Raw genomic sequence first — 24,479 nt, 5'->3', positions numbered from 1 at the left:
ATAAAACCACTGGGACTAAAATGAAGTTGTTAGATAACAAACAATAACTTGAACATAAAAGCACTCCTAACTAAAGAGGAAAGAGACCAATATCTCTAAAACTGAACCAAAAATAGGGACAGAGAACTCCCAGAAGCCAAAATACAGACAGACAATAAACAAAAGAAAGTACACGTTTCAGCAGTAATCAAAAAACTGAAAGTAAATACAAAATGCCATTTTCTACTTATCCCACTACGATTTTTTTTTTAAGCGATAAACTTTAGTGCTGGTCAAGGTCAAGTGAAGACACTGATGCGGTAAGGGCCAAAGTATGAAACAGGGCAATTCTAGAAAACAGTTTGGAAACTTGTGTCAAGATCTTTGAAAATTAGTGAACCCATTAATTATATTTCTAGGAATTTTTTTCATAAAAAGTAGCTATGGAGGGAGTCAAACATTTATGAATAAAGGATGTTCACATAACAGGGCCATTTGTATCATATCAAAACTGGAAGGAGAAAATTGTCCAAAGTTAATGAAATGGATGCATTAATTATAAGAGATCTGATAGATAAAATAGCTTGCCAGTTTTGGGGAAAATGGACCTATCGTAGTGCACGTTAAATGTGACTCCAGTTTTTAAAGGAAAAATTATATTCATAAGAAAGAAAGCTGGAAGTAATTACACCAAAACACGAACAGTGGCAATTTCTTAGTGATATCAGGAATGATTGTGATTTTCTTCCTGCATCTCTGCATTTTCCAAAATTTCCCCAATTTTCAATCTTCCTATAATCAGAAAACTAAATCTCTCAGAAAACAAATGTAAAGATAAAGGCATGTGTGAGCAAATGAAGGCACATGTTAATACACAACCCACATGCACTCATATCCGCCCATTCATGCATGCACACACCAGCACAGCTGAGCAGTCAGTTTCACTCATCTGCTTTAAGACACAGTCATAAAGATGTGCACATAACCCCATGTACGTGCCTCCTGCATTCCCACACCCACCGAATTGTAAAACATACTCGTGTGTTAACTGACACATTAACGTATCCAAAGTCCTGTTCACTTTATTCCGCCATGTGCATGTTTTAAAAGGGTCACAATCACAGGCCAGTGATTTAGTGGTAACACACATTTGCACATTCTTGCACATCCTCTCATTCAGCCCACACAAACTCATGGGCAACACTATACTTACCTACTTATGGTTATGCATGGAATGTTTATATCAACATCTACATGTGAAATTTCACCAGGACAGCCACACCCACATCCCCACAAATATGGGTTTGGGGATTTTTCCAGATCTTTAGTCTACTCTCTGAACTTTCTTTTCCCAGGAATTTACAAGAAAGAAGATTTCCATCTCCTGCTCCAGGTTTACCAGATCACAGGACCTGCGGAGATCTTTGTGAATAAGTTCAAAGATGACCACTGGGCTTTAGATGGGCATGTAAGTTCAACAAAATCTGCCCTTGACCTCCCTGTGCCCTATCCCCACCCCTGATTCCCAGATCACTGGCAGGGAATGGGGGAGAAGAGAGTGGAAACTCATAGGATCAACATGGAAACCTGGGGGGGGGGGGGGTTCTTTGGGACGAGGACAGGGAGCAAGGGAGCCCTCGCCTGCTCGTGAAGTGGGTAAAGGAAAAGATAAAGGGACCAGGAGGCTGAGTGTCCAGAGGGCCAGCACATCTGAGTGATAGGGAGTAGGTTCTGATGTTAGAGCAGAAAGCAAGGAACTAGAGGTCAGCGGTGTAAGAGTGAATTCAAGCAAGCTGGAGGTAATGACATGGTGCCGGGACATGGGAAAAGGTGGTGGGTCCCGGGTGACTACCTCAAATATCCACTCACATTTGAGGATGCGGATTACAGATGATTTAGCACAGCTAGAAGACCAAGACATAGGGGAGGAGACACGGCTTCCTTGCCTTCTCTTGTGGGGGAAGACTTAACGCATTCTAGGGCATTCTGAAGGCAGAAGGCAGGTCCACAGTGATGCTCCTCTTCCAGTTTCACAGGAGGGGAGTTGAGCATCATGTCACATATCACACCCTTGGCTTCCCTGTCTTGGATCTTTGATGCTAGAAATGGAAGGCCGGGAAGGAGGGAGAGGTCACAGAGGCCAGAGTAGCAGAGAGCTGAGGAGTCAGGGTGCATCCTCAGGGACAAGACAGCAGGTGGACGACTGTGGATTCGTGACTTTGCTTTTCAAATACATAAGGAGAGGGGCACCTGGCTGGCTCAGTCAGTACAGCATGAGACTCTTGATCTCAGGGTCAAGAGTTCAAGCCCCACGCTGGGCATAGAGCTTACTTAAACATGTAAGGAGAAGCAAGTGGCTTCCCCCAAGGGCTGGCACATCTGGTTAGTTCCTTGGTATTCTTGAGATTATCCTGTGGACCCCCCTTGGATACCCCATTGGGTAGCGAAGACCCGGATGCTTCAATAGCAGTAGTCCAAAAGCCGTGCAAGAACAACAGACCCTACCATGCTGGGAGGGTCGCCATAGAGAACAAGGGTCAAAGGTAGGGAATGGATGGGGCTAGGAGTACAGGCCATGGGCTAGAAGCGAATGGAGCTCTGGAGGGCCAAGCCGCTGGAGCAGCTTAGGACAACAGCCAACCATCAGGCCTACTTCTGTGCCACCCGTGCGTGGTTTGGGGCACAGATGGCGCAGTCCGCCTAGAGCACAGTGGACGGAGGACCCACCTTGGGGATGGAGCAGGAGCTGGGAGGCGTGCAGTAGCCAAACATCCTCAAAGCATGCCCTCAGCTGAGCAGCACACGGGCTTTGCGTCCAATGCCCCCATCTCACTGCCTCTGCCCTCACCCTCACAGGTCTCCTCAGAGTCCCCCGGAGGTACCTTCATCTACCAAGGCTCCGTCAAGGGCCAAGGCTTTGGACAGTTCGGCTTTCAAAGACTTGGTAACTAGCATTGGTCCCCTGGAAGGGTGTGCTCGTGGGGCGGGGGAGACACTTGAGTGCTGGGGCAAGGGATTGACGTTCAACAGCCAGATCCAGGGGTCCTTAACCATTTGGGGGCCATGGCCACCTTTGAGATTCTGATAAAGGCTATGGAATATGTCCCCAGAAACAAGCGCATAGACATAATACGCTCAATCTTTGCCAAACAGTGTCAAGGCCCAGCCTCAGGTTGAGACCCCCAGCTTAAGGGACGTTGGGTCTCAGATACAGCTGCCAGCAACACCGCCCAGCCAGCCCTCGGGCATCACACAGACACCCCCGAACAAGAAGACGTGGGGTTATCAGGAGTGCCTTTACTCACAGTGCCCTTTCCAACCCCGAGCAGTCCCGGAAGATGGTTCTCCCCTAGCTTCTTTACCCTGACTGCTACACATCATTGGCATCCAGTGTCCTCACTTCCTCACTGGCCTTGACCCAGAGCCTCCCGGTCAGAGCCTCAGACTCTAGTCGGAGGAGGGCACCTGGCTTCTCAGAAGTGGTGGAAGGGGAGGCAGGAGGCAGTCATGGGTGCTCAAGGGTCAGCTCCACACATCTCCACCCACCATTCCCAGGGGCTCTGCCTGCCTTTCTCGCAGCTCTGACCTTCAGGAAGCTTCTCCTTGTCTTAAGCAGAAATCTGTTTGCCTGGTTCCCACTCCACACTATTCCTGCCCCAGAGGTATTCTTAGCTCCCCCTTGTGAGCAGTGTGGAGTAAGACCTCTGTCTCCTCCCGACACACGCAGTCCCTTGGTCCCCTGGCCCCTCAGTGCCACACACCAGAGTTGGCCTTCACCGCTGACTCCCTGTCTCCTGAGGCAGACCTGTGCCCTCTTGGAGCCACTAAGCAGGCAGTGTTGCCTCCCCATGGTCTCCAGAGTCCTCCCAGCCTTGTGCTGGGAGGGCCAGAGCAGAGGAGGGGAGACAGTCCCCAGGCTGCTCAGCATCTCCTGTCCCCCACCCCCACCCCCACCAGAGCAGCTCGCTGCTGTTTTGTGTTGTGGCTTCCTTGTAAGCTTCTATCTGATAAAAGGCTCTGGTAGACAAAAGAAGTTTCGAAACTTCTGAAGGGCAACACCCTGGTAAGATTTTATCCTGCCACACGGCTTTAGGTTCTCTGGCAGGTGGGCTCCCCCAGGACTGATGGCTGTCCTTTGCATATGACCTGACGGACTGGTGTGGGGAGTCTTCTCCCCGGGGAATGTCTGAGTATGGGGGGAGGCAGCTGCAGGTGACATCCCTAGCCACGGTCACACCTCCCTCTGGGGCCGTCCCCTCAGATTGTGTGTCTGTGAGCTGAGGTTTATGCTCTGGGACTTTGCAGACCTCAGGCTGCTGGAGTCCAACCCCGAGTCCATCGGCCGCCACTTTGCTTCCAACAGCAGCTCGGTGGCAGCCGCAATCCTGGTGCCTTTCGTCGCCCTCATCATTGCGGGCTTCGTGCTGTATCTCTACAAGCACAGGTACAGGGGAAGAAGGCGGCATGGGGAGAGGGGGGCATGCAGGCCCATCACCCACCCCAGCCCGCCCCCAGCCTTCCCGGCCCCGGAGAGCTGTCATCTTGGGAAAGGAAGACAGAACTTCCTATTCCCTCCCTCTCCCCGTTCACACCCCTGAGCCTCTCCCCCTTTTTACGTTTTGGTCACTCTCTCTCTCATTCCCAGGAGAAGACCCAAAGTTCCGTTCAATGGCTACGCCGGCCACGAGAACACAAACGTTCGGGCCACATTTGAGAACCCAATGTACGACCGCAACATCCAGCCCACAGACATCATGGCCACCGAGGCGGAGTTCACAGTCAGTACAGTGTGCACAGCCGTATAGCCACCAGGCCTGGCTGCCACCGCCGCCGCCACCGAGAGCCCCGCCTCCGGCAGCCGGTGAGAGGGGGCGTGGGAGGCAGTCGCGCGTAGCGGGCTTGCGCCGAGACACGAGACACGTGCTCCCACAGCCGCGTCCAGTGGGAGGAGCCTATGCCCTGAGTGCCGCGGGGCGCCAGAGCCTGAGCGGGGCGCTTCCCTGTGCCCTGTCATTATCCCCGTTAGATGGGAAAACGAGGTAGAAAAGGAATTCATTTGGCCAAGATCACACGCCTAATAAGTAGCAGGGTCACAATCCAATCCATCCAACCCCAGGCAGGCGGACTCCAGAGACTGTGCTCTTAGCCCTTTGGGCTTGGCAAAATATCTAAGCGGAATGTATTAGTGAGGGGTCTCCCGAGAGAGAGGTACGTATACACACATAATACATACCTAAGATATACATACCTATCTATGTGTGTATATGTATATACACATATATGCTTATCTCTGTATAAACATCTAAATATCTATATCCACATAGAAAGATGTATGTATACGTATATCTAGATATACAGAGATATCCATGTAGAGACGCATGTATACTGTATATATACAGAGAGAGAGAGAGAGAAAGATTTAGTTTAAGGAACTGGTTCACATGATTGTGGGCGTGGCAAGTCTGAAATCCACAGGGCAGGCCTGCAGGCTGGAAATTCCATCAGGAGTTGATTTAATCTTGATCCAATGGCCCTATGGAGACAGAATTCCTTTCTCTTCAGGGACTTCAGTCTTTTCTTCTCGGGCATTCAACTGATTGGATGAGGCCCACCTCCGTGGGGTGGGTAATCTGCTTTACTCAGTCTACTGATTTAAATGTTAACACACCCAAAAAATTCCTTCACAGCAACATTTAGACTGGTGTTTGACCAAACAACTAGTGTTTGACAAGAGCCTTGGCAGGTTGACATATCAAATTAACCATCACCTAGAGCATGATAGATGGGCTGACACGATCCCTGCCCGCCTCCAATTCTCCCCTTCCTTCTTTGAGTCCACTTTCTCCTCTAGAGTATTTCTCTTGCTTAAGTCTAAGCTTAAAATTGTAGGTATTGAGATAATTTATGCATGAGATGAAAATTATTTTCAGAATACATAAAGGCAACTATTGAATGCAAATAATTAAATTATTGGGCTTTTCTGCATCCTTTTACATCCATCTGAAACAAACATTTAAAGGAAGAGAAATTATTCCAGAATTCCAGAATTAGTTCTGAGGTTTCATGTCTATGATCCCTGTGTACTTTTTCCTACTCAGAACTCCTACAAATAGAAGCAAAAAAGAAAAGGTAAAATCCTTCCGATGACATAAATCAGGCCTCACCAGTGATCAGTAATGACTCTGAATTTCGAGTTGCTGAATTACTGAACAATATAAGAAAGAAACCAGAATGCCCTCTGACCTGCATATCCCCCCCCCCACCCCAACCCCTGCTCCCTACCTCAGGCTCCACTGGGTCCCCGTGCCTGTGTGCACAGTGTGTCACCTCTGGGTCATGTGCAGTTCAGCAGCCCTCAGCAACACTCATCATGAGCATTCAGGGCCTCTGAATATTCCTCCCAGCCCACAGCTCTCCACGGCGGGCTCTTCTGGCGAGGGGCCCACCTTGTCCTGCCCAGAGCAGGAGCACAGCGAAAACACAGAGAAAGCTGCTCTTGGTTCATGGAGGCAATGTGTGAAAAACCATGTGAACACACACACCCGTCTTTAGAATGAGTAATTAGGTGATAAATTCAAATAATGCCTAAAAGAACAGCTGAAATTAAAATAAGAACCCAAATAGGCAATTCTTGGAGGCCTGTGGGGTCAGTGAGTCAGGGGGCAGGGGAGCAGGGCTGTGCTATGGGCTTTCATGGACCCTTTTCTTCCGTTAAAAAATGTATATTAAGCATGGTACCTTACAACGGTGTTGTTACAAAGCTGAATAGAACTCAGTCCGGACTGATTATTACAGGTCCATTATTATTCCGATTTTGAAAGAATTGGATCTTGAAAACTATTTTCCTGGGCCCCTAAGTGGGCCCACTGTGGTGGCCCCTAGGCATTGGGTCTCCTGTGCCTAATGGGTAAGTCGAACCTCCAGGGGAAGAAGACAGTATTGGGAAAATGTATGTCATGTATGTCCTGCTGTGGGTGTTCCCCACCTATACCCACCCTCGGGTTCGGGAAGATCAAAGGTCAAGGTAACTAATTTCCTTCTTTCCCCTTTATTCCTCTTTGCTTTGCCTCTTTTCTCTCGCCTGTTTCCGCTCCCCACCTCACCCTGCCTGCCCCTCTCATTTACAATCCCCGCGCGATCCGTTTGTCCTCAGTTGTCCAGGGGACAGGCCGTCAGCCCCCTGAGCACAGTGCCCGGTACCCATCTTCGTCTGTCTCTCTGCCCGTGTCTGCTACTGCTGGGACTTGGGTCCTCACCCCGCCACCACCTGCACCCGCCACCCCAGAGAAGACTCCCGCTGGGCCCCGACTTCGGGGCAGTACAGGAAGAGGGGCTGCAGACGGACACAGGAAGCTTATGGATTTAAAACAGCAAAGCATCTTGTGGCTGGGGGGGGGGGGGTGCCGAGCACACACAGACACACATGCCTCTCCTTCATTTGAGTCCTGCGAAGAGACCGCCGAAGTTTAAAAAAGAGAAATGTGTGTGAAAGATGCCCCCCCGCCCTGCTCCCCACAAACACAGAGAAGAGGTGAAGAGGAGGCTGCACGCCCCGCCGGCCCTGTGTGAGGAGGCGGCGAGTGTGTTAGGTGGTCAGTGTGTAGAAACCAGCCGTCCGCAACTGGCTGTTCTCCTGCAAAAGTGACAGCAAGGATTACCCCAAGGGCAGAAAAACATCTTAAGAAGTACTTTGGAAATCAGTTTATTTTTTCCAACAGAATTTTATTGAGTTCTAAACCCAGTGAGTTAAAAAGTCATTCTGGGTCCTAGGCAGCACTGGGGAAGGAAGGGTGGGTCGGGGGACGTAGAGCAGGAATCTGGCCTCGAGTCTAAGGTCAGGTCTGGCTGTCAACTGACAAAGAAGAGAAGCGAGGCTGTAGCCCAGACGGAGATGCCGAGTCGGCAGCATTGGGAAGGTGCTGATACAGCAGAGCAGGCCTATCCCAGTGTCCAAAAACTCATGGCTGCCTTGTGTTGAGTTTCTTCTCTGTGCCTGACACTTTAGGTGTATCATTTCTAGACCTTACAACAACCCAAAATGTAGGAATCGTTATTCCTGTTTTATAAATGAGAAAACAGAAGCCCAGAAAGGTTGAAGAGACGTAAGCCACACCGTAAGTGTGGAGTCAGGATGCTAACCCAGGTGGGTCTGACCCCAAAGCCCACTACACCAGCTGCCAGAAACCCAGGTCTAAAGGGGCACCAAATACAGGGAGGAGCAGGTGAATCTGTATAGTAGGACTGTGGCCGGGGCTGGTGAGCCAGGCAGAGGACCTGTGTGTCCTGTCTGGGCTCTTCTCCCTCCGTCTGGGCAGCCTCAGGGAAAGGGACCTCCTAGAGCTGGTGCTGCCCCCTTGGCCCCCAGCAGCCCCTGGCTACAGCAGACACAAGACCTGGGAGCTCCTGAACGGAAAGAACGGAGTGAATGAAAGTCACAACCTCTCCAGCTCCTTGCGAGAAGATTTGATTAATTCTGAGTTCCACTGTGCTTGGGTCCTTATTGAATTCCATACGAGTATTGTTGGGACACTAGCAAGTTTAGGAATCAAACTGTGGCATTTAGAGCCATTTTCTCTGTCCTTGGGAAGGTCCCTATGGGCTTAAGCACCTGTGCACGTGTGACATGCTGGCCTGAGATGTTCATATCACATACTGAAATAAATCGAAATGGAAGGGAGCGGAGTGGCAGGGACACCTGTTCTTAAACAGATGAGACGATCTGCCTCACGGTAAGAGGGGCCGAGTACAGCGAGAGGCGTCAGTTCCCAGCAGATGGGACTGAGGCTGGCAATGGCGGGAGCCCCGTGCCACCCACACCCGCTCTGGGTCACAGCGTCCCTGGGCTTGGCGGGAGAGGGCCAACTCAGCCACACACACTCACGCATTCATATCTCTCTTTCCCGGAAACAAATGCAGGAAGTTCTTTGGCTGCTCCCTTCCTCCCTTCTTTCACTCCTCCCAGACCAACCAGTGGACTCCTCCACCAGCCCTGCCTCCGCCCCCTCCCCTGTGTCCCCGCAGATGCCCAAGGAGCACATGCCAGGGGGGGCGCCCAGCACTCTGCTGTGCATTACCGTTTCCCACCTCCGGCATTCCTGCACCACCTCCAGAGGGTCGGAAGGAACCGGGGCAGTCTAGGCCTTCACTCGCCATCCACACCGTACACCCACCACCATCCCATGAGGAGGAAAAAAAAAAAAAAAAAGTAAAACAAAAACAAACAAAAAAATCTTTTGTACAGAGATATATTTTTATTATACAAAGTTTGTACAGTACCAAAAAAAGAAAAAAAGGTGTACATTTTTTTTTCATTATTGTAGGTAAACGGTAGTGGAAGCCTTTTTTGTAAATGTAATAAAATGTATAAATATGGTTTTCAGAAAACATCAAGGACTGTAAATATGTAATCTACACACCTTCTTGGCTTGTCTGCAGTATATACATTTAATTTATCTGTCTCTGTATATGAGGCTTCCCCTGGGGTCCTGCATTATGGTACTTTCCTGAATTTGAAAGCAATTTTAAATTTTTTGAATTCAAATAAAATATAAATTTTTGCATTGGTTTCTTACATTCTAATGGCCTTTTTCATGGCTAGGGGGCAAACGTTTCTTGGGGAAGGGAAGGAAAGACACATTTGGGGCCAGAAGCCAAGAGTGGAAATGTGGAAACCTACCATATTTATACAAAAATTAACACAAAATGGATCACATACCTAAATATAAGACCTAAAATATAAAAGCCCTATAAGAAAGCATGGGGGAATGCTTCATGACATCCAATTTGGCGATGCTTTCTTGGATATGGCACCAAAAGCACAGGCAACAAGAGAAAAAATAGATAATTGGACTTCATCAAATCTAAAAACTGCTTCAAAGCACGCAATCAACAGAGTGAAAAGATAACTTACAGAAGAAATATTTGCAACTCATCTGATAAGGGATTGATATCGCCCAAAAAATAAAGAATTCCCACAATTCAACAACAACAAAAACAGACCTGATGTTAAAATGGGCAAAGGGCTTGAACAGACATTTTTCCAAAGAATATATACAAATAGCCAACAAGCGCATGAAAAGTTGCAAAACATCGCTCATCATTAGGGAAATGCAGTCAAAACCACAGTGAGATGCCACCTCACATCCATTAGGACTGTGAGAAACACAGAAAAAGGGGACCTTGGTAGCTCAATAGGTTAAGCATCTGACTTCAGCTCGGGTCATGATCTCACAGTTTGTGGGTTCGAGCCCCGCATCGGGCTCTGTGCTGACAGTTCAGAGCCTGGAGCCTGCTTCGGATTCTGTGTCTCCCTCTCTCTCTCTCTCTCTCTCTGCCCCTCCCCCCACTGGTGTCCTCTCTCCCTCTCTCTCCCTCTCAGTCTCTCTCTCAAAAATATATAAACATTAAAAAAAAAAAAGCCAGAATATACCAAGCATTGGTGAAGACGTGGAGAAACTGGAGCCACGGTGGAGTGTTGGGGGGAACGTAAGGTAGTACAGCCGCTGTGGAAAACAGTATGGAGGTTCCTCGAGAAATGGACCACTACATGATCCAGCACTTCCTCTTCTGAGCACGTATCCAAAAGAACTGAAAGCAGGGTCACAAAGAGACGTACGTACACCCAGGCTCACAGCATTCTCTGCCGCAGCTTAGGGGTGGTAGCAGCCCAAATGTCGGCTGACAGATGAACGGAGACACAAGATGTGGTGTATACACAGTGTAGTAGCCTGAAAAAGGAAGGAGATGGTGACACGTGCTACAACATAGATGAACCTTGAGAACGCTGCGCTGAGTGAAATGACGCAGTGAAATGAACAAGACGAATCCTGCATGAGGCCATAGAAACAGAAAGTAGAATGGTGGCTGCCACGGTGTAGAGACGACATAAATAAAAAACTTGTTTAAAAAAGCATTCCAACACTAGCTGAATACAATTAAACAAGCAATTGCAAATATTAAGTACAACACACATCAGGGGAATGCAAACAGGCATACAAGAGGAAGATACGAAATAAGAGTTTTCACCAAAAAAAAAAAGGACAAACACATCTTAGAAATTAAGACCAAACTGCGAAGTATCCAAGGGACAACAGATTCAGGAAAAAAAGTATAATCAAGGGCATATGGGAAGAAAATTAAAATGTGTAAGAAAACAAAAATCAAATAAAGGAGTAAAAGGTAAGAAAGTGAGATACAGAAGACAAAGATAAACTGATTTACGTGCAGTAGAAATCCCTGAAGAAGGAAACATAAATAAATAGACCAGAATTAATATTTAAAATTATGCTGTCAGGGTCACGTGCTTCAGCTCTGATCTCGCGGTTCGTGAGTTCAAGCCCCGAGTCAGGCTCTGTGCTGACAGCTCAGAGCCTGAAGCCTGCTTTGGATTCTGTGTCTCCTCGCTCTCTGCCCCTCCCCCCCCCAAAAAAATAAATAAACGTTAAAAAAAATGTATGCTCTCAGAAAACTTTCTAGAATTAAAAGAAATTACCGTATACATATAATTAACTTATATGTTGAAAGGCCCACCATGCTCCTGGGAAAATTATCCTAGAATGGCCAGATCTGGGACATACCCCAGTAAGACCATATTTTAAAGGGGGAAAAAAAACATTCTCTGGGCCTCCAGGTTAAAAAATAAGTCTGTGGCAAGAAAAGAAAATCAGGTCATCAGACTTCCTAATAGCAGCACACAGTAAGCAAAACAAGAGAGGAGCAGTGTTTTCAACCAGCTGAAGGGAAAATGTGAGCCAAGTATTATCCAGGCAGTAACTGTTAAGACTATGAAACAGTATTAAATATTCCAGAACTCAGGAATATTTTACTCACGAGCCTTTCCTGAAAAGTCTCCTAATGAGAGGACAGGCTTCATCCAACCAAGTGCCAACTAGGAACTTCAGCAAAAAGGCTGGTATTGAGAAGTGATTATATTGAAATCTAAAATGAAGGTGGCAACAGAGACAGAAGAATAGTATGTAAATGCCATGTGTCTGTCAAAGTGGAAATCGTTTTTTAATGGGAAGGGAAGGGAGAGGAAAGGGGGGGAAGTAAAATGAACCCACTGATGGCCACAGAGAGAAGAGGTTGGAGTCAAAAGATCACCTAAAGAAAGGTTTCTCAAACTTGGCACCATTGACGTTTGGGGTGGATACTTGTCTCTGTAGTGCTTGGCTGTGCTGTGAATTATAGAACGTTTAGAAGCATCCCTGGCTTCTGCCCACTAGATGCCAGTAGCACCCTCCTCCAGCAGTGACAACCAAAAAATGTTTTCGGATATTGCCAGATGTCTTCTGGGAAGCAAAACTGATACACACACACACACACACACACCTTCCCTCCCCTGCATTGAGAACCACTATTATAAAGCTTATAAAATAGTAAGAACCTAAGTAATGAAAAGGAGGATGAAGGGCAGTACATAGGTGTATTAGTATAAAGGAAATCATTAGAATAAAAATATAAATTTTACGAAATATTAATGCACATTTTAAAAGGACCCAAAATATCACATTCTGAAAGAACCACTAAGCAGGACAAATACACAAAGCAAATACAACATAAAATATTATGACAGATCTGAAAATAAACACAGCCATTGTATCACGGCATGTAATTAGGTTTCACTTGTTAAAAGGTTTCAGATGCGTTCACAAAGTAAAACTCAACTCTGTGCTATAATAAGAGGCGTACCTAAAATAAAGTAAATCAAAACAGCTAAAACCAAAGGAATAGGCATATCCTAATGGTGAAGGCTCGGATTAAGGCATAGAATTCAGCCCGCTGTGCTGACCATCCCACAGGTAGGGCATTGGCCTCTAGGACTTCATCTGTGGTTGTCATTGTGTACCCTGCCTTTCAAATGCCCTCTGTGATGAAACTGCTACCATCACTGAACAAGGTGAGGCCTGGGTTCTGTAGGGCCTGGTCACGCAGATGTGGGTGGCTTGCGAATACTTCATCGGTCATCTCGGAACAGTCATGATCTGGTGTCCCTTCCTCAGAAGGTAGGAAAGTTTCAGGGTTCAGCATCCACACTGTTTCAAGAGTGACCCGTGGATTCTCGCAGAGAAGGCCCTGGTATTGTGTTAGCCAAGAGTTGGGAAGGAAGCGGTGTCTGTGAGTGTTCATGAGAGACACAATAGCATGAGGGACCTTGACGTCTAGTTGTTCCAGGGTGAGTTTATCTGCCTCCTTGAGCAGAACTGTAGCCGCTAGCGCCTTAAGGCATGGTGGCCATCCTGCCACCACTGGGTCCAGCCTCTTCAACAGGTATGCTATTGGTCGTTGCCAAGGGCCAATGGTGTGTGTGAGAACCCCAAGGGAGACCTTTTCCACCTCATGCACAAAGAGATTAGAAGGCTTTTCTATGTCTGGCAGGCCAAGGGCTGGTACCTACCCCAAGGCGGCCTTTGTCTCTAGGAAGGCGGCTTAGGCCTCCTCTGTCCAGACAGGGGCTCTCGATCCGGCCCTACCAAGAGATTATAAGAGGGGTCTTGTTATTGCCGAGAATCCAAAAATCCAGATCCGGCAGAATGCTGCAGACCCCAGGAATTCTTGTAACCCCCTCTTAGTTTGGGGCTGGGGTAGGGAGGTAATGATCTTTTTCTGTCTGGCCCTAGAGCTCTTTGTCCATGGGTGAGGAGCAAGCCTAAGTATTGGACTTGCTGTTGGCAGATCTGTGCCTTTTTTCATGACACCCGATACCCTGAGTCCAACAGGAGTTGGAGGAGGGCCCTTATGCCCTCTGTACATATCTCTCGGGTATTGCTGGCAAGGAGGAGGTCATCCACATACTGGAGAAGGGTGCAATGTGTGTCCTCCCTTGGAAAGCTGGCGAGGTCTCCGGTCAGTGCCTCCCCAAAGAAGGCAGGCGAGTTTTTAAACCCCTGTGGGAGGCGCGTCCAAATCAGTTGCATCTGACGCCCTGTGTCTGGTTCGGTCCATTCGAAGGCAAACAAGGGTTGGCTCTGGAGGCCAAGTGGAGGCAGAAGAAGGCATCCTTTAAGTCTAGGCAAGTAAATCATCTGATAGAGCCTGGGATCTGGCTGAGGAGGGTGTACAGGTTCAGGAACACCAAGTGCAAGCAGACAGTCACTTTGTTGATAACTCGTAGGTCTTGGATTGGTCAGTACACTCCTCTCGGCTTCTTGCCTGGCAAGAGTGGGGTGTTCCAGAGTGACTGGCATTCAACCAGCATGCCTGCTTCTTTGAGTCTGGTCAGGTGTTCTTGGATGCCCACCCTTGTCTCTTGTGGCAGGGGTATTGCCACTGTCTCTGCGGTTGAGCCCCTGGGATTAACTACAATGACGAGGGCCCAGTTGTGGGGGGCGCTGTCCTCGGCCCATACAGTGGGGAAGGCAGTTCTGAATTCGGACGGGCCACTTGGTTGGGCCTAGGCGCAGAATAGCCTTCATTTGGATCCAGTCGGAGGCTGGTGCGTCCCATTGGCTCAAAGGTTATTTGGGCCCCCAGCTTTGAGAATACATCCCAGCCGAGGAGAGGGATAGGGCACTCAGGTAGATAGAGGAATTCATGCTGTACCATGTGGCCCCCGAATTCACATAAAAGTCATAGTTTGGCCCCCTACTTTCATTTTGACCATGGGCCCATGGGGGCCAAGAAGTGAGCCCAGTCCCCCTCAATCTGAATCTACTCCTATTAGGCCTATGAGGTCTTTCCTGCAGCGTTCTTCTGCGTATCAGCTGGGTTTCTGGGACTTTCCCCAGTTGGGATATTTATTCTTTCAACATCCTTTCTCCTTGCAGTAAGGCGCACTGATTCCTTGCTAAGGAGGTTCTGGGCCTCCCCCCTTTTGGCAGCTCTCTTGTGCCTCAGGATCAAATGGGTGTAAACGTCGTAAGCCTTGAGAGCCTCCCATAATAATCCCCAGGGGATTCCCCTAGCTTCTGGGCATACTCATGGGCTTCTTAGCCCCTGCTCAGATCCCCCAGAGGAGAGCCTCTTGGTACTGGCAGATGTGGACCGGCGTCTGGAGAGTTCCTGCACCTGGCCAAGGGCGCAATCTGGCAGCTGGTCCGAGGGAGAGAGGACCTGCTGAGTCCAGAGGTGGTGGGGAGACTGAAGGTGGTGGAGTATTGGGAACCGGGGGGTTTGGGGGCAAGATTGGTTCTTCCTCTAGATCACTGGCAAGAATTTGTGGAGGTCGGGACTTCTGTTGACCTTCCTTGGGCTGCTTTGTCGAGGCATCTAAGACCCTAGCCTGTCCCTGTTTGTTGCAGGTAAATCTTACCCAAGGGGGAAGCGTTTGGGCAATCCCTAACCAGGAGTCAATATACGAGAACTGATCAGGGTGACCCGGGTCCCAGATGAAAACACGCCAGACACGGTGAACCGTTAGGACATCTAAGGTTCCCTTCGAGAGCCATCCTACACCAAAAGTGGGCCATTCCAAGTTACATAGGGTCCTTAACTTGCTGGGGGTCGTCTTAATTCCGTAGTCTCCCGAAAACCCCTTTTTTGCTCTGTCACACCCCATAGTGTTCCCGTGAGAAGGAATCGCAAAGACAGAGGAGTAGGGGTGCCCCCTTTAATGAGGAGACCAGTCAGATGCCTATCTGGCCATATCCCAAAGGAACTTAGGTGACAGCCATAGCGGTCTCAGCTTTGTGACACGACTGGAAACTATTCCGATGCCACCATGGGCTGCGTGCCATTCACCACGGAATCGCAGATGGGCCCACTCAGACTCCATGGACTTTTGGGGACCGTAAGGGTGCCCGCGCATGGAGCCACAGAACTGAACTCGGCAGGCAAGCCAGACCCGAGTCGCACACTCACGCTCACATACACACCAGAGGTTATGACATTCCCTCCCACAGAATTCCGACAGGTGAGACCACTTGAGGTCTCCAGGGAGTGATCAGGTCCTGCTTCCACCCCTGTGGGTGGGCTGGACAGGACAGAATTGGGTCCCAGGCCTTACCGGTATCTGACGTCAGGTCCAGGTCGTCACCTGCCAAGTCTCCTCCAGTCCAGCAGGAACGGCGGAGCGGGGCCAGCCTGAAGCCACCGAGCAGGAGACTGCGGAAAATCAGGCAGGGCGCGCCTTCTGCATTGCAATTCCTCGCTCCATCACCGCCTCGCCATTTTCCCAAACTGATGGCAACGGGCCACCATGGTTGGGTTTCCCGGTCAGAGAACCAAATGTTACAGAACCTGGTCTGATCGCCCAGTGGAAGAACCAAGCAGCACCCAGAGATGTTGAAAGGCAGGAGGTTGATTTCACACCAGCGGGCTCAGGGGAGATCACTCTCCAGAGGTCTGAGCCCTGAGCATAAGCAGAGGGAACAATTTACAGTCTGTTACTTCCGCATTCCGCGTTAGGAGTAATTTGGTATTTGGGCAAGCGGGGCGGGAAGAAGAACCCGGGAGGGGGTTCTTAGGTCGGGGACTGGAATTTCCCTATCAGTCCTGTCGGCCATCTTTTAACAGATTTTTCCCTATCAGGAAGGGATATGAAGACAGGAAGGAGGTGATAATAGAGGAGACGGGGTAAGGGGTGGGGAGTGGTTAGGGACCGAAGGTCCTTAGGTGTATTTCCTCCCCACTGCAGAAAGAAGAAACCCAACTCTAACTTCACAACAAAATGCGTTGGCTCGGGGCGCCTGGGTGGCTCAGTCGGTTAAGCCTCCGACTTCAGCTCAGGTCACGATCTCACGGTCCGTGGGTTCGAGCCCTGCGTCGGGCTCTGGGCTGATGGCTCAGAGCCTGGAGCCTGCTTCCGATTCTGTCTCTCTCTCTCTCTCTGACCCTCCCCCGTTCATGCTCTGTCTCTCTCTGTCTCAAAAATAAATAAACGTTAAAAAAAAAAAAATGCGTTGGCTCACGTGACAAAGTCCAGTAACTGAGTGGGCTGTGACTTAGCCAGTATCTCCAGCTCCATTTCTCTGGGATTCCCTCGACTGTGTGGCCGTGGCTCCAGGCAGGCTTTCTCAAGGCAGTAATGTTCAGAAACTCATCTTCTATTCCCACCCCCCAGCAGTTATTTTGTTGACGCAAATCGGGTCACCCATTCCTGATCATCCAATCCCTGTCATCATGAGAATGTCATCACTGCATAGCTACTTGTGTTCCTAGTTGGAAAACAGGCCAAGGAGAATGGGATTATCCCCAAAGCAGGCCCTGTATGGAACCCAAGGAGGGGAAGCCCTGAGACACATGGGCTTCCTGGAAGGAAAAGCTACCTAAACAAAAACTACAGTACTCTTTTTTTTTTTTTATTTTTTTTTTTTTTTTTTTTATTTTTTTATTTATTTTTATTTTTTTTATTTTTTAATATATGAAATTTACTGTCAAATTGGTTTCCATACAACACCCAGTGCTCATCCCAAAAGGTGCCCTCCTCAATACCCATCACCCACCCTGCCCTCCCTCCCACCCTGCCCTCCCTCCTACCCCCCATCAACCCTCAGTTTGTTCTCAGTTTTTAACAGTCTCTTATGCTTTGGCTCTCTCCCACTCTAACCTCTTTTGTTTTTTTTTTTTCCTTCCCCTCCCCCATGGGTTTCTGTTATGTTTCTCAGGATCCACATAAGAGTGAAACCATATGGTATCTGTCTTTCTCTGTATGGCTTATTTCACTTAGCATCACACTCTCCAGTTCCATCCATGTTGCTACAAAAGGCCATATTTCATTTTTTCTCATTGCCACGTAGTATTCCATTGTGTATATAAACCACAATTTCTTTATCCATTCATCAGTTGATGGACATTTAGGCTCTTTCCATAATTTGGCTATTGTTGAGAGTGCCGCTATAAACATTGGGGTACAGGTGCCCCTATGCATCAGTACTCCTGTATCCCTTGGATAAATTCCTAGCAGTGCTATTGCTGGGTCATAGGGTAGGTCTATTTTTAATTTTCTGAGGAACCTCCACACTGCTTTCCAGAGCGGCTGCACCAATTTGCATTCCCACCAACAGTGCAAGAGGGTTCCTGTTTCTCCACATCCTCTCCAGCATCTATAGTCTCCTGATTTCTTCATTTTGGCCACTCTGACTGGCGTGAGGTGGTATCTGAGTGTGGTTTTGATTTGTATTTCCCTGATAAGGAGCGACGTTGAACATCTTTTCATGTGCCTGTTGGCCATCCGGATGTCTTCTTTAGAGAAGTGTCTATTCATGTTTTCTGCCCATTTCTTCACTGGGTTATTTGTTTTTCGGGTGTGGAGTTTGATGAGCTCTTTATAGATTTTGGATACTAGCCCTTTGTCCGATGTGTCATTTGCAAATATCTTTTCCCATTCCGTTGGTTGCCTTTTAGTTTTGTTGGTTGTTTCCTTTGCTGTGCAGAAGCTTTTTATCTTCATAAGGTCCCAGTAATTCACTTTTGCTTTTAATTCCCTTGCCTTTGGGGATGTGCCGAGTAAGAGATTGCTACGGCTGAGGTCAGAGAGGTCTTTTCCTGCTTTGTCCTCTAAGGTTTTGATGGTTTCCTGTCTCACATTCAGGTCCTTTATCCATTTTGAGTTTATTTTTGTGAATGGTGTGAGAAAGTGGTCTAGTTTCAACCTTCTGCATGTTGCTGTCCAGTTCTCCCAGCACCATTTGTTAAAGAGACTGTCTTTTTTCCATTGGATGTTCTTTCCTGCTTTGTCAAAGATAAGTTGGCCATACGTTTGTGGGTCTAGTTCTGGGGTTTCTATTCTATTCCATTGGTCTATGTGTCTGTTTTTATGCCAATACCATGCTGTCTTGATGATGACAGCTTTGTAGTAGAGGCTAAAGTCTGGGATTGTGATGCCTCCTGCTTTGGTCTTCTTCTTCAAAATTACTTTGGCTATTCGGGGCCTTTTGTGGTTCCATATGAATTTTAGGATTGCTTGTTCTAGTTTCGAGAAGAATGCTGGTGCAATTTTGATTGGGATTGCATTAAATGTGTAGATAGCTTTGGGTAGTATTGACATTTTGACAATATTTATTCTTCCAATCCATGAGCAGGGAATGTCTTTCCATTTCTTTATATCTTCTTCAATTACCTGCATAAGCTTTCTATAGTTTTCAGCATACAGATCTTTTACATCTTTGGTTAGATTTATTCCTAGGTATTTTATGCTTCTTGGTGCAATTGTGAATGGGATCAGAAAAACTACAGTACTCTTAAGAAGAGGGGACGTGGGGCGCCTGGGTGGCTCAGTCAGTTAAGCATCTGACTTCAGCTCAGGTCATGATCTCGTAGTCTGTGAGTTCGAGCCCTACATCGGGCTCTGTGCTGACAGCTCAGAGCCTGGAGTCTGCTTCGGATTCTACGTCTCCCTCTCTCTCTCTGCCCCTTCCCCACTCACACTCTGTCTCTCCATCTCTTAAAAATAAATAAACATTAAAAAAAAAGAGAAGGGGGGAAGCGCCCAGCAGTGTCCACCACAGACACTAAAAAATAAACATGCAAAAACAGACTGGGATAATGCAAAGAGAGTCGGGTAGGAGTCCGTGGCTTTCAAATTGAGCCCTGAGAGAGGGCTTCCAGGGAAGGTGGCTGAGTAGGAGGATCCTGGGCTCACCTCATCCCATGGATACAACTAGAAAACACTCACATCAGTGTAAGTAACCCAGAAAATGACCCAGAGTCTGGCAGAACAGACTCTCCACAAGTCAAGGCAGGGAAGAGGCCTCATCGAAGAGGGTAGGAAGGGTGGAGACGCAGTCAGGAGCTAAATGGACCCCGGAGACTGTCCAGGGGACGGAGGGACCTGTGAGCATGGAGGGGAGAGGACCCTGGAGAGACCACACAAGGAAGACGAATCCCCCTAACATTTGGCTTTGAAAACCAGGGGGGCCAAACTTCACGAGTTCTTATCATCAGCGGGACTCAACACCTGGAACTTTAAAAGTCAGTGAGTGGGCTTGGCTCTGGGAAACTGAGTCCCTTCCCTTAAAGAGATAGTACAACAAACAGCCCACAGACATACAGCATAGAAGCAGCAGTTGGAAACACTCCTGACACCTACAAGAGGGAGATTTGTTTACTCATCTCAGGGCGCGTCACAGAGGGACAGTGATCACGGGGAGACTCCTCCAGGAACAAAGGAGCTGGTGGGCATCTGGCACCTCAACATACACCACAGCCACCTGTGGGAACCGGCAGGTCACCAGACTCCCTGCCTGTCTTGCTAACAGCACACCCTGCCCTCCACATTTCCTTGCAGGCCCGCCCCCTCCAGCCGGGCCTCTGCTCCAGGTCCCCTCACCCAACAGACACGTGCAAACCTTGCTAACCCCATGTGTCCCACCCCAGTGTGTTTCTGCAGATCCCCCTCGCCCCCCACAACCCAGCCTGCCTCGGTCTAAGTGGTTGCAGGTACCCTCCTGCAGGAAAGACCGTAAGTGGGAGTAAGAAAAGTAGGAAGCAGTAAAATTGAGTATGTCTATAAAAATCAGTCAAGGGGGACACAAAATAAAAGGATGTAAAGCATGACACCACATACCTAAACAGGGGGGAGAGGAGTAAAGAATGGGCTCAAACTGAAGCGACCATCAATATACTGTAGACTACCATATGCATAAGGTGTTATATACAAACCTAATGGTGGCCACAAATCAAAAACCAGTAATAGATATGCAAAAAAATAAAGAGAAAGAAATCCAACTATATCACTAAAGAAAGCCAGCAAACGGTGAGAGAAGAGAGCAAGAGAAGAAACAGAAAAGAACTATAAAAACAACCAGAAAACAAGAAACAAAATGGTGATAAGCGCATACCCATAAATAATTACTTGGAATGTAAATGAACTAAACACTCCAATTAAAAGACATAGGGTGACAGATTGGATAAAAAGCAAGAGCCATCGATAGGCTGCCTACAAGAGACTCATTACAGACCTAAAGACACATGCATATGGAAAGTGAAGGGATGGTAAACTATTTATCACACAAATGGAAGTGAAAAGACAGCCAGGATAGCAATACTTATATCTGACAAAATACACTTTAAAACAAAAACTGCAACAAGAGACAAAGAAGGACACTATATAATCACGAAGGAGACAATCCAACAAGAAGATATAACAATTCTAAATATTTATGCACCCAATATGAAAGCACCCGCATATATAAAGCAGTTAATAACAAACATAAAGGCAATAGTCAAGAGTAATATAATAATAGCAGGGGACTTGTTAGTACCTCAGTTACATCAATGGATAGATCATGCAAACAGAAAATCAACAAGGAAACAGTGGCTTTGAATGATACGTTGGGCCAGGTGGATCTAACAGATATAATCAGAACATTCCATCCTAAAACAGCAGAATAAACATTCTTTTCAAGTGTACATGGAACATTCTCCAGAATAGATCACATACAAGTCTCAACAAATTCAAAAAGATTGAAGTCATACCATACATATTTTCCAAAGACAATGTTATGAAACTAGAAATCGACCACAAGGAAACATCTGGAAAGAACACAAATGCATGGAGGTTAAATAACATGCAAATAGATCACATATTAGGTCACAAAACAAGTCTCAACAAATTTAAAGTAATTGAAGTCATACCATGCATTGTTTCCAACCACAATGCTATGAAACTAGAAATTGACCACAAGGAAACATCTGGAAAGAACACAAAAACATGGAGACTATCTAACATGCTACAAAATAATGAATGGATCAACCAAGAACTCAAAGAAGAAATCAAAAATTACATGGAGGGGGCTCTTGGGTGGCTCAGTCAGTTAAGGACCCAACTTCGGCTCAGGTCATGATCTCATGGTTCATGGGTCCGAGCCCTGCACTGGGCTCTGTGCTGACAGCTCAGAGCCTGGAGCCTGCTTCAGATTCTCTGTCTCTCTCTCTCTCTGCCCCTGTTCCTTCTCTCTCTCCCTCGCTCTCTCTCTCTCTCTCTCAAAAATAAATAAAAATTAAAAAAATACATAGAGAAAAATGAAAATACAATGGTCCAAAATCTTTGGGATACAAAAAAAGCAGTCCTAGGGTTTATAGCAATGCAGGGCCACCTCAAGAAGCAAGAAAAGTCTCAAATAAATTGAGACCTGAAAGATGAGTGGGCATTAGCCAGGTGATGAATGCAGGGAAGAGGAATCCATGAAGTGGGAACTGCATGTGCGAACATTGGGAAGAGCTCACCTGTTGGAGGAACAGACGGGAGGCCACTGTGGCTGAAGTGTATTAAAGGAGGGGAACAGTGTGTGACAGAGAGCAAGTGCAAAATCATGCACCCGGGGTGGAAAGCCCAGTGACCTGACCTGATTTATGTTGTAAGAAAATAACATGCAACTTTTGGAGCTTGGGTTGAAGAAGACCAAAAAGCAGAAGTAGGAATGCGAGTTAGGAGGTGGCTGCAGCTGACCAGGTGGGTGATGGTAGCCAGGATGAAGGCAGTAGCCATGGGAATGGAGAGCAAGGGGTAGAGTCAAGGTGTCCTTTGGAGATTTAGTCCACGTGAGTCGGTGATTGGATATAGAGGCAAGGGAAGAAGAAGAGTCAGAGGTGACTCTTGAGCAACTGGATGGATGATGCTACTCTTTACTGGGATGAAAAAGAAAGGTTGGAGGGCTAGGAGCAAGCTTGGGGGAAATCGGTGTGGACCTGCTGAGTCGCAGAGGAGATGCCACGAACTAGTTATGCAAATCTGAGCTCAGGAGAGAGATTAGTGGCCATCACAGATGGTGGGTTCCAGGACAAAGGTGGCTGAGCTGCTAAGCTGGAGTGGTCAAAGCCTGCGTGGCCCTCCTGTGGTTGTCTGAGCCCCCCAAGGGGATGACAAGGAAGACTGCCAGCCAGGGGAGGAGGTCTTCGGTGCTTGCAGGGGCACATCCAGGGGGTGGGGGGCTGACACAGGCAGGGAGGGCTACGGGACAATACAGGTGAACTGCAGGGGCACCACAGGAGCAGACTTTCAAAGGACCCAATGGTGGCACGTGGCCAAGAGTGCAGGCCCTGGAGCCAAACTACCGGACTGGAATCAGGGCTTTCCCACGGAACTAGCTGTGTGGCCTGAGGCGAGTGACGAACCTGAGCCTCTGTGGACCCCAAACGGGGATAATAATGACACCACTTCACAGAGGTAGTGGTGAGGCGGAAATGCTGTCATCGCTGGCCCTTGGCAGAGTGCCTGGCCCTCAGGTACTTAATACACGTGAGCCTTTACAGCTATTAGCTCTCAGCTCTCGGTCACATAAATAAGGGAGGAAAAGGACTGATCTGGAGGCAGTAGCGAGGCGCGAGGAAGACACAACCCCGCCTCCCCACCAGGAGGAGCCCGGGCCGAAAGCAGGGAAGCAGCCTGAGAGGGCTGCCCGGGGTGGGGGCAGGGGTGGGGGGGTGGGGGGGGTGGGGGGTTGGGGGGGGCATCCAGAGTAAGGCAGGACCCGGTGGTGCCGCACAGGTTAGGTGAAGAGAGGGGGGTGTTAGGGGCTGATGAGCGTGGAGTAGGACTTCTCAAGGGGGATGGACAGGCCTAGAGGAGAAAGCAAGGGTCTGAAGAGGCGGGCTCAAGAAGACGGCGGCCCAGGGCACCGAGGGATGGTCAGTAACTTCGGCATGTGAGGTTGTGCTGACACATCAGCCTCAGAGAGAGAGTTCAGCTGAGCGCATTGCTTTTGGACGGCAAGAGAAGGCCCAGAGAGGGCGTAGAGCGGTAGTCCCCTGCAGAAGCACACACAGCAATGTGCAAGGGGTAAGAGAACCGAATCGGGCCACTCAGCGCTCTGGGATGGGCAGTGTTGGGTGGACTTTAGCCCTGACTTGGCATACAGATCAGACAAGACGGAAGTTACTGCCTGTGTGTCCGGGGCAGGCCATGAGATCCACCTTCGACGCCCTAGAGTCCCACAGAGACCAACAGTAAATCAACCTTGGAAAGTCCTGACCAGAAGTACCTAACGTTCTTGCTTTTCCTTTGCCAGGAGAGTGGGGAAGATGCCCAATTGTGGTCAGTGGTCTTCCTTTTAATCCTCCTTAGCCATAAAACTCCTAGAAGAAAACACAGGCAGTAAGCTCTTGGACATCAGTCTTGATCTTTTTTGTGACAGGAGTCTGGGTCACAGGAGAGTGGAACAGGGGAAGGATATAGACTGGTGACCCAAACAGTCCAGCCCTCTGTTTCTAATTCGGGAACTGTGAAGAAGCTGCCTCCCGTCTCCCTGCTTCACTTCCCCCTCCACGTGCTCCAGTTCTTGCTCTCCCCGATTCAGCTCTGCCTGCCCCCCCCCCCCACCTCTCCTGGCTGTCTGTCTACCTCACTCGCTGGACACCCAGGACAGCTGACACCTCTTTCTACCTGTTACCCTTCCTATCTCCCAATGTCGACTGCCTTCTCCCCTGACTGTCCCTTTGTTCCTTCTCTTCCCTTGTCTGTTTCTTGCTCTCCCCATCCACACACCACCTTTTCTGACTTGTCCCCCCTCTTCTCTCAATCCTTCCTTTGCCCCTGACCCACCTCCTTCTACAAGCTGCCTGAGCCCTGTAACTATGGAGTTCCTCACACCTTCTCTTCAGACCTCAAGCCCAGGGATGCCCCA

General features: G+C 48.4%; 1 protein-coding gene across 1 annotated transcript in view; it reads left to right on the top strand.

Moving 5' to 3' along the window:
* The window catches only part of CSMD2 (CUB and Sushi multiple domains 2), a 540,846-nt gene extending 531,662 nt beyond the window's left edge, over positions 1–9,184 (top strand). Inside the window, 6 exon segments of the mRNA XM_042948549.1 lie at positions 1,335–1,447; positions 2,836–2,923; positions 4,343–4,423; positions 4,625–4,840; positions 7,133–7,302; positions 7,304–9,184. Of these exon segments, the coding sequence (XP_042804483.1) occupies positions 1,335–1,447; positions 2,836–2,923; positions 4,343–4,423; positions 4,625–4,840; positions 7,133–7,302; positions 7,304–7,345 (710 nt within the window). The 3' untranslated portion in view covers positions 7,346–9,184.
* Positions 9,185–24,479: the final 15,295 nt, after the last annotated feature.

This window comes from Panthera leo, chromosome C1 (assembly GCF_018350215.1).
Source record: "Panthera leo isolate Ple1 chromosome C1, P.leo_Ple1_pat1.1, whole genome shotgun sequence".
NCBI lineage: Eukaryota > Metazoa > Chordata > Mammalia > Carnivora > Felidae > Panthera > Panthera leo.
This window is presented reverse-complemented; position numbering and strand designations above follow the sequence as displayed.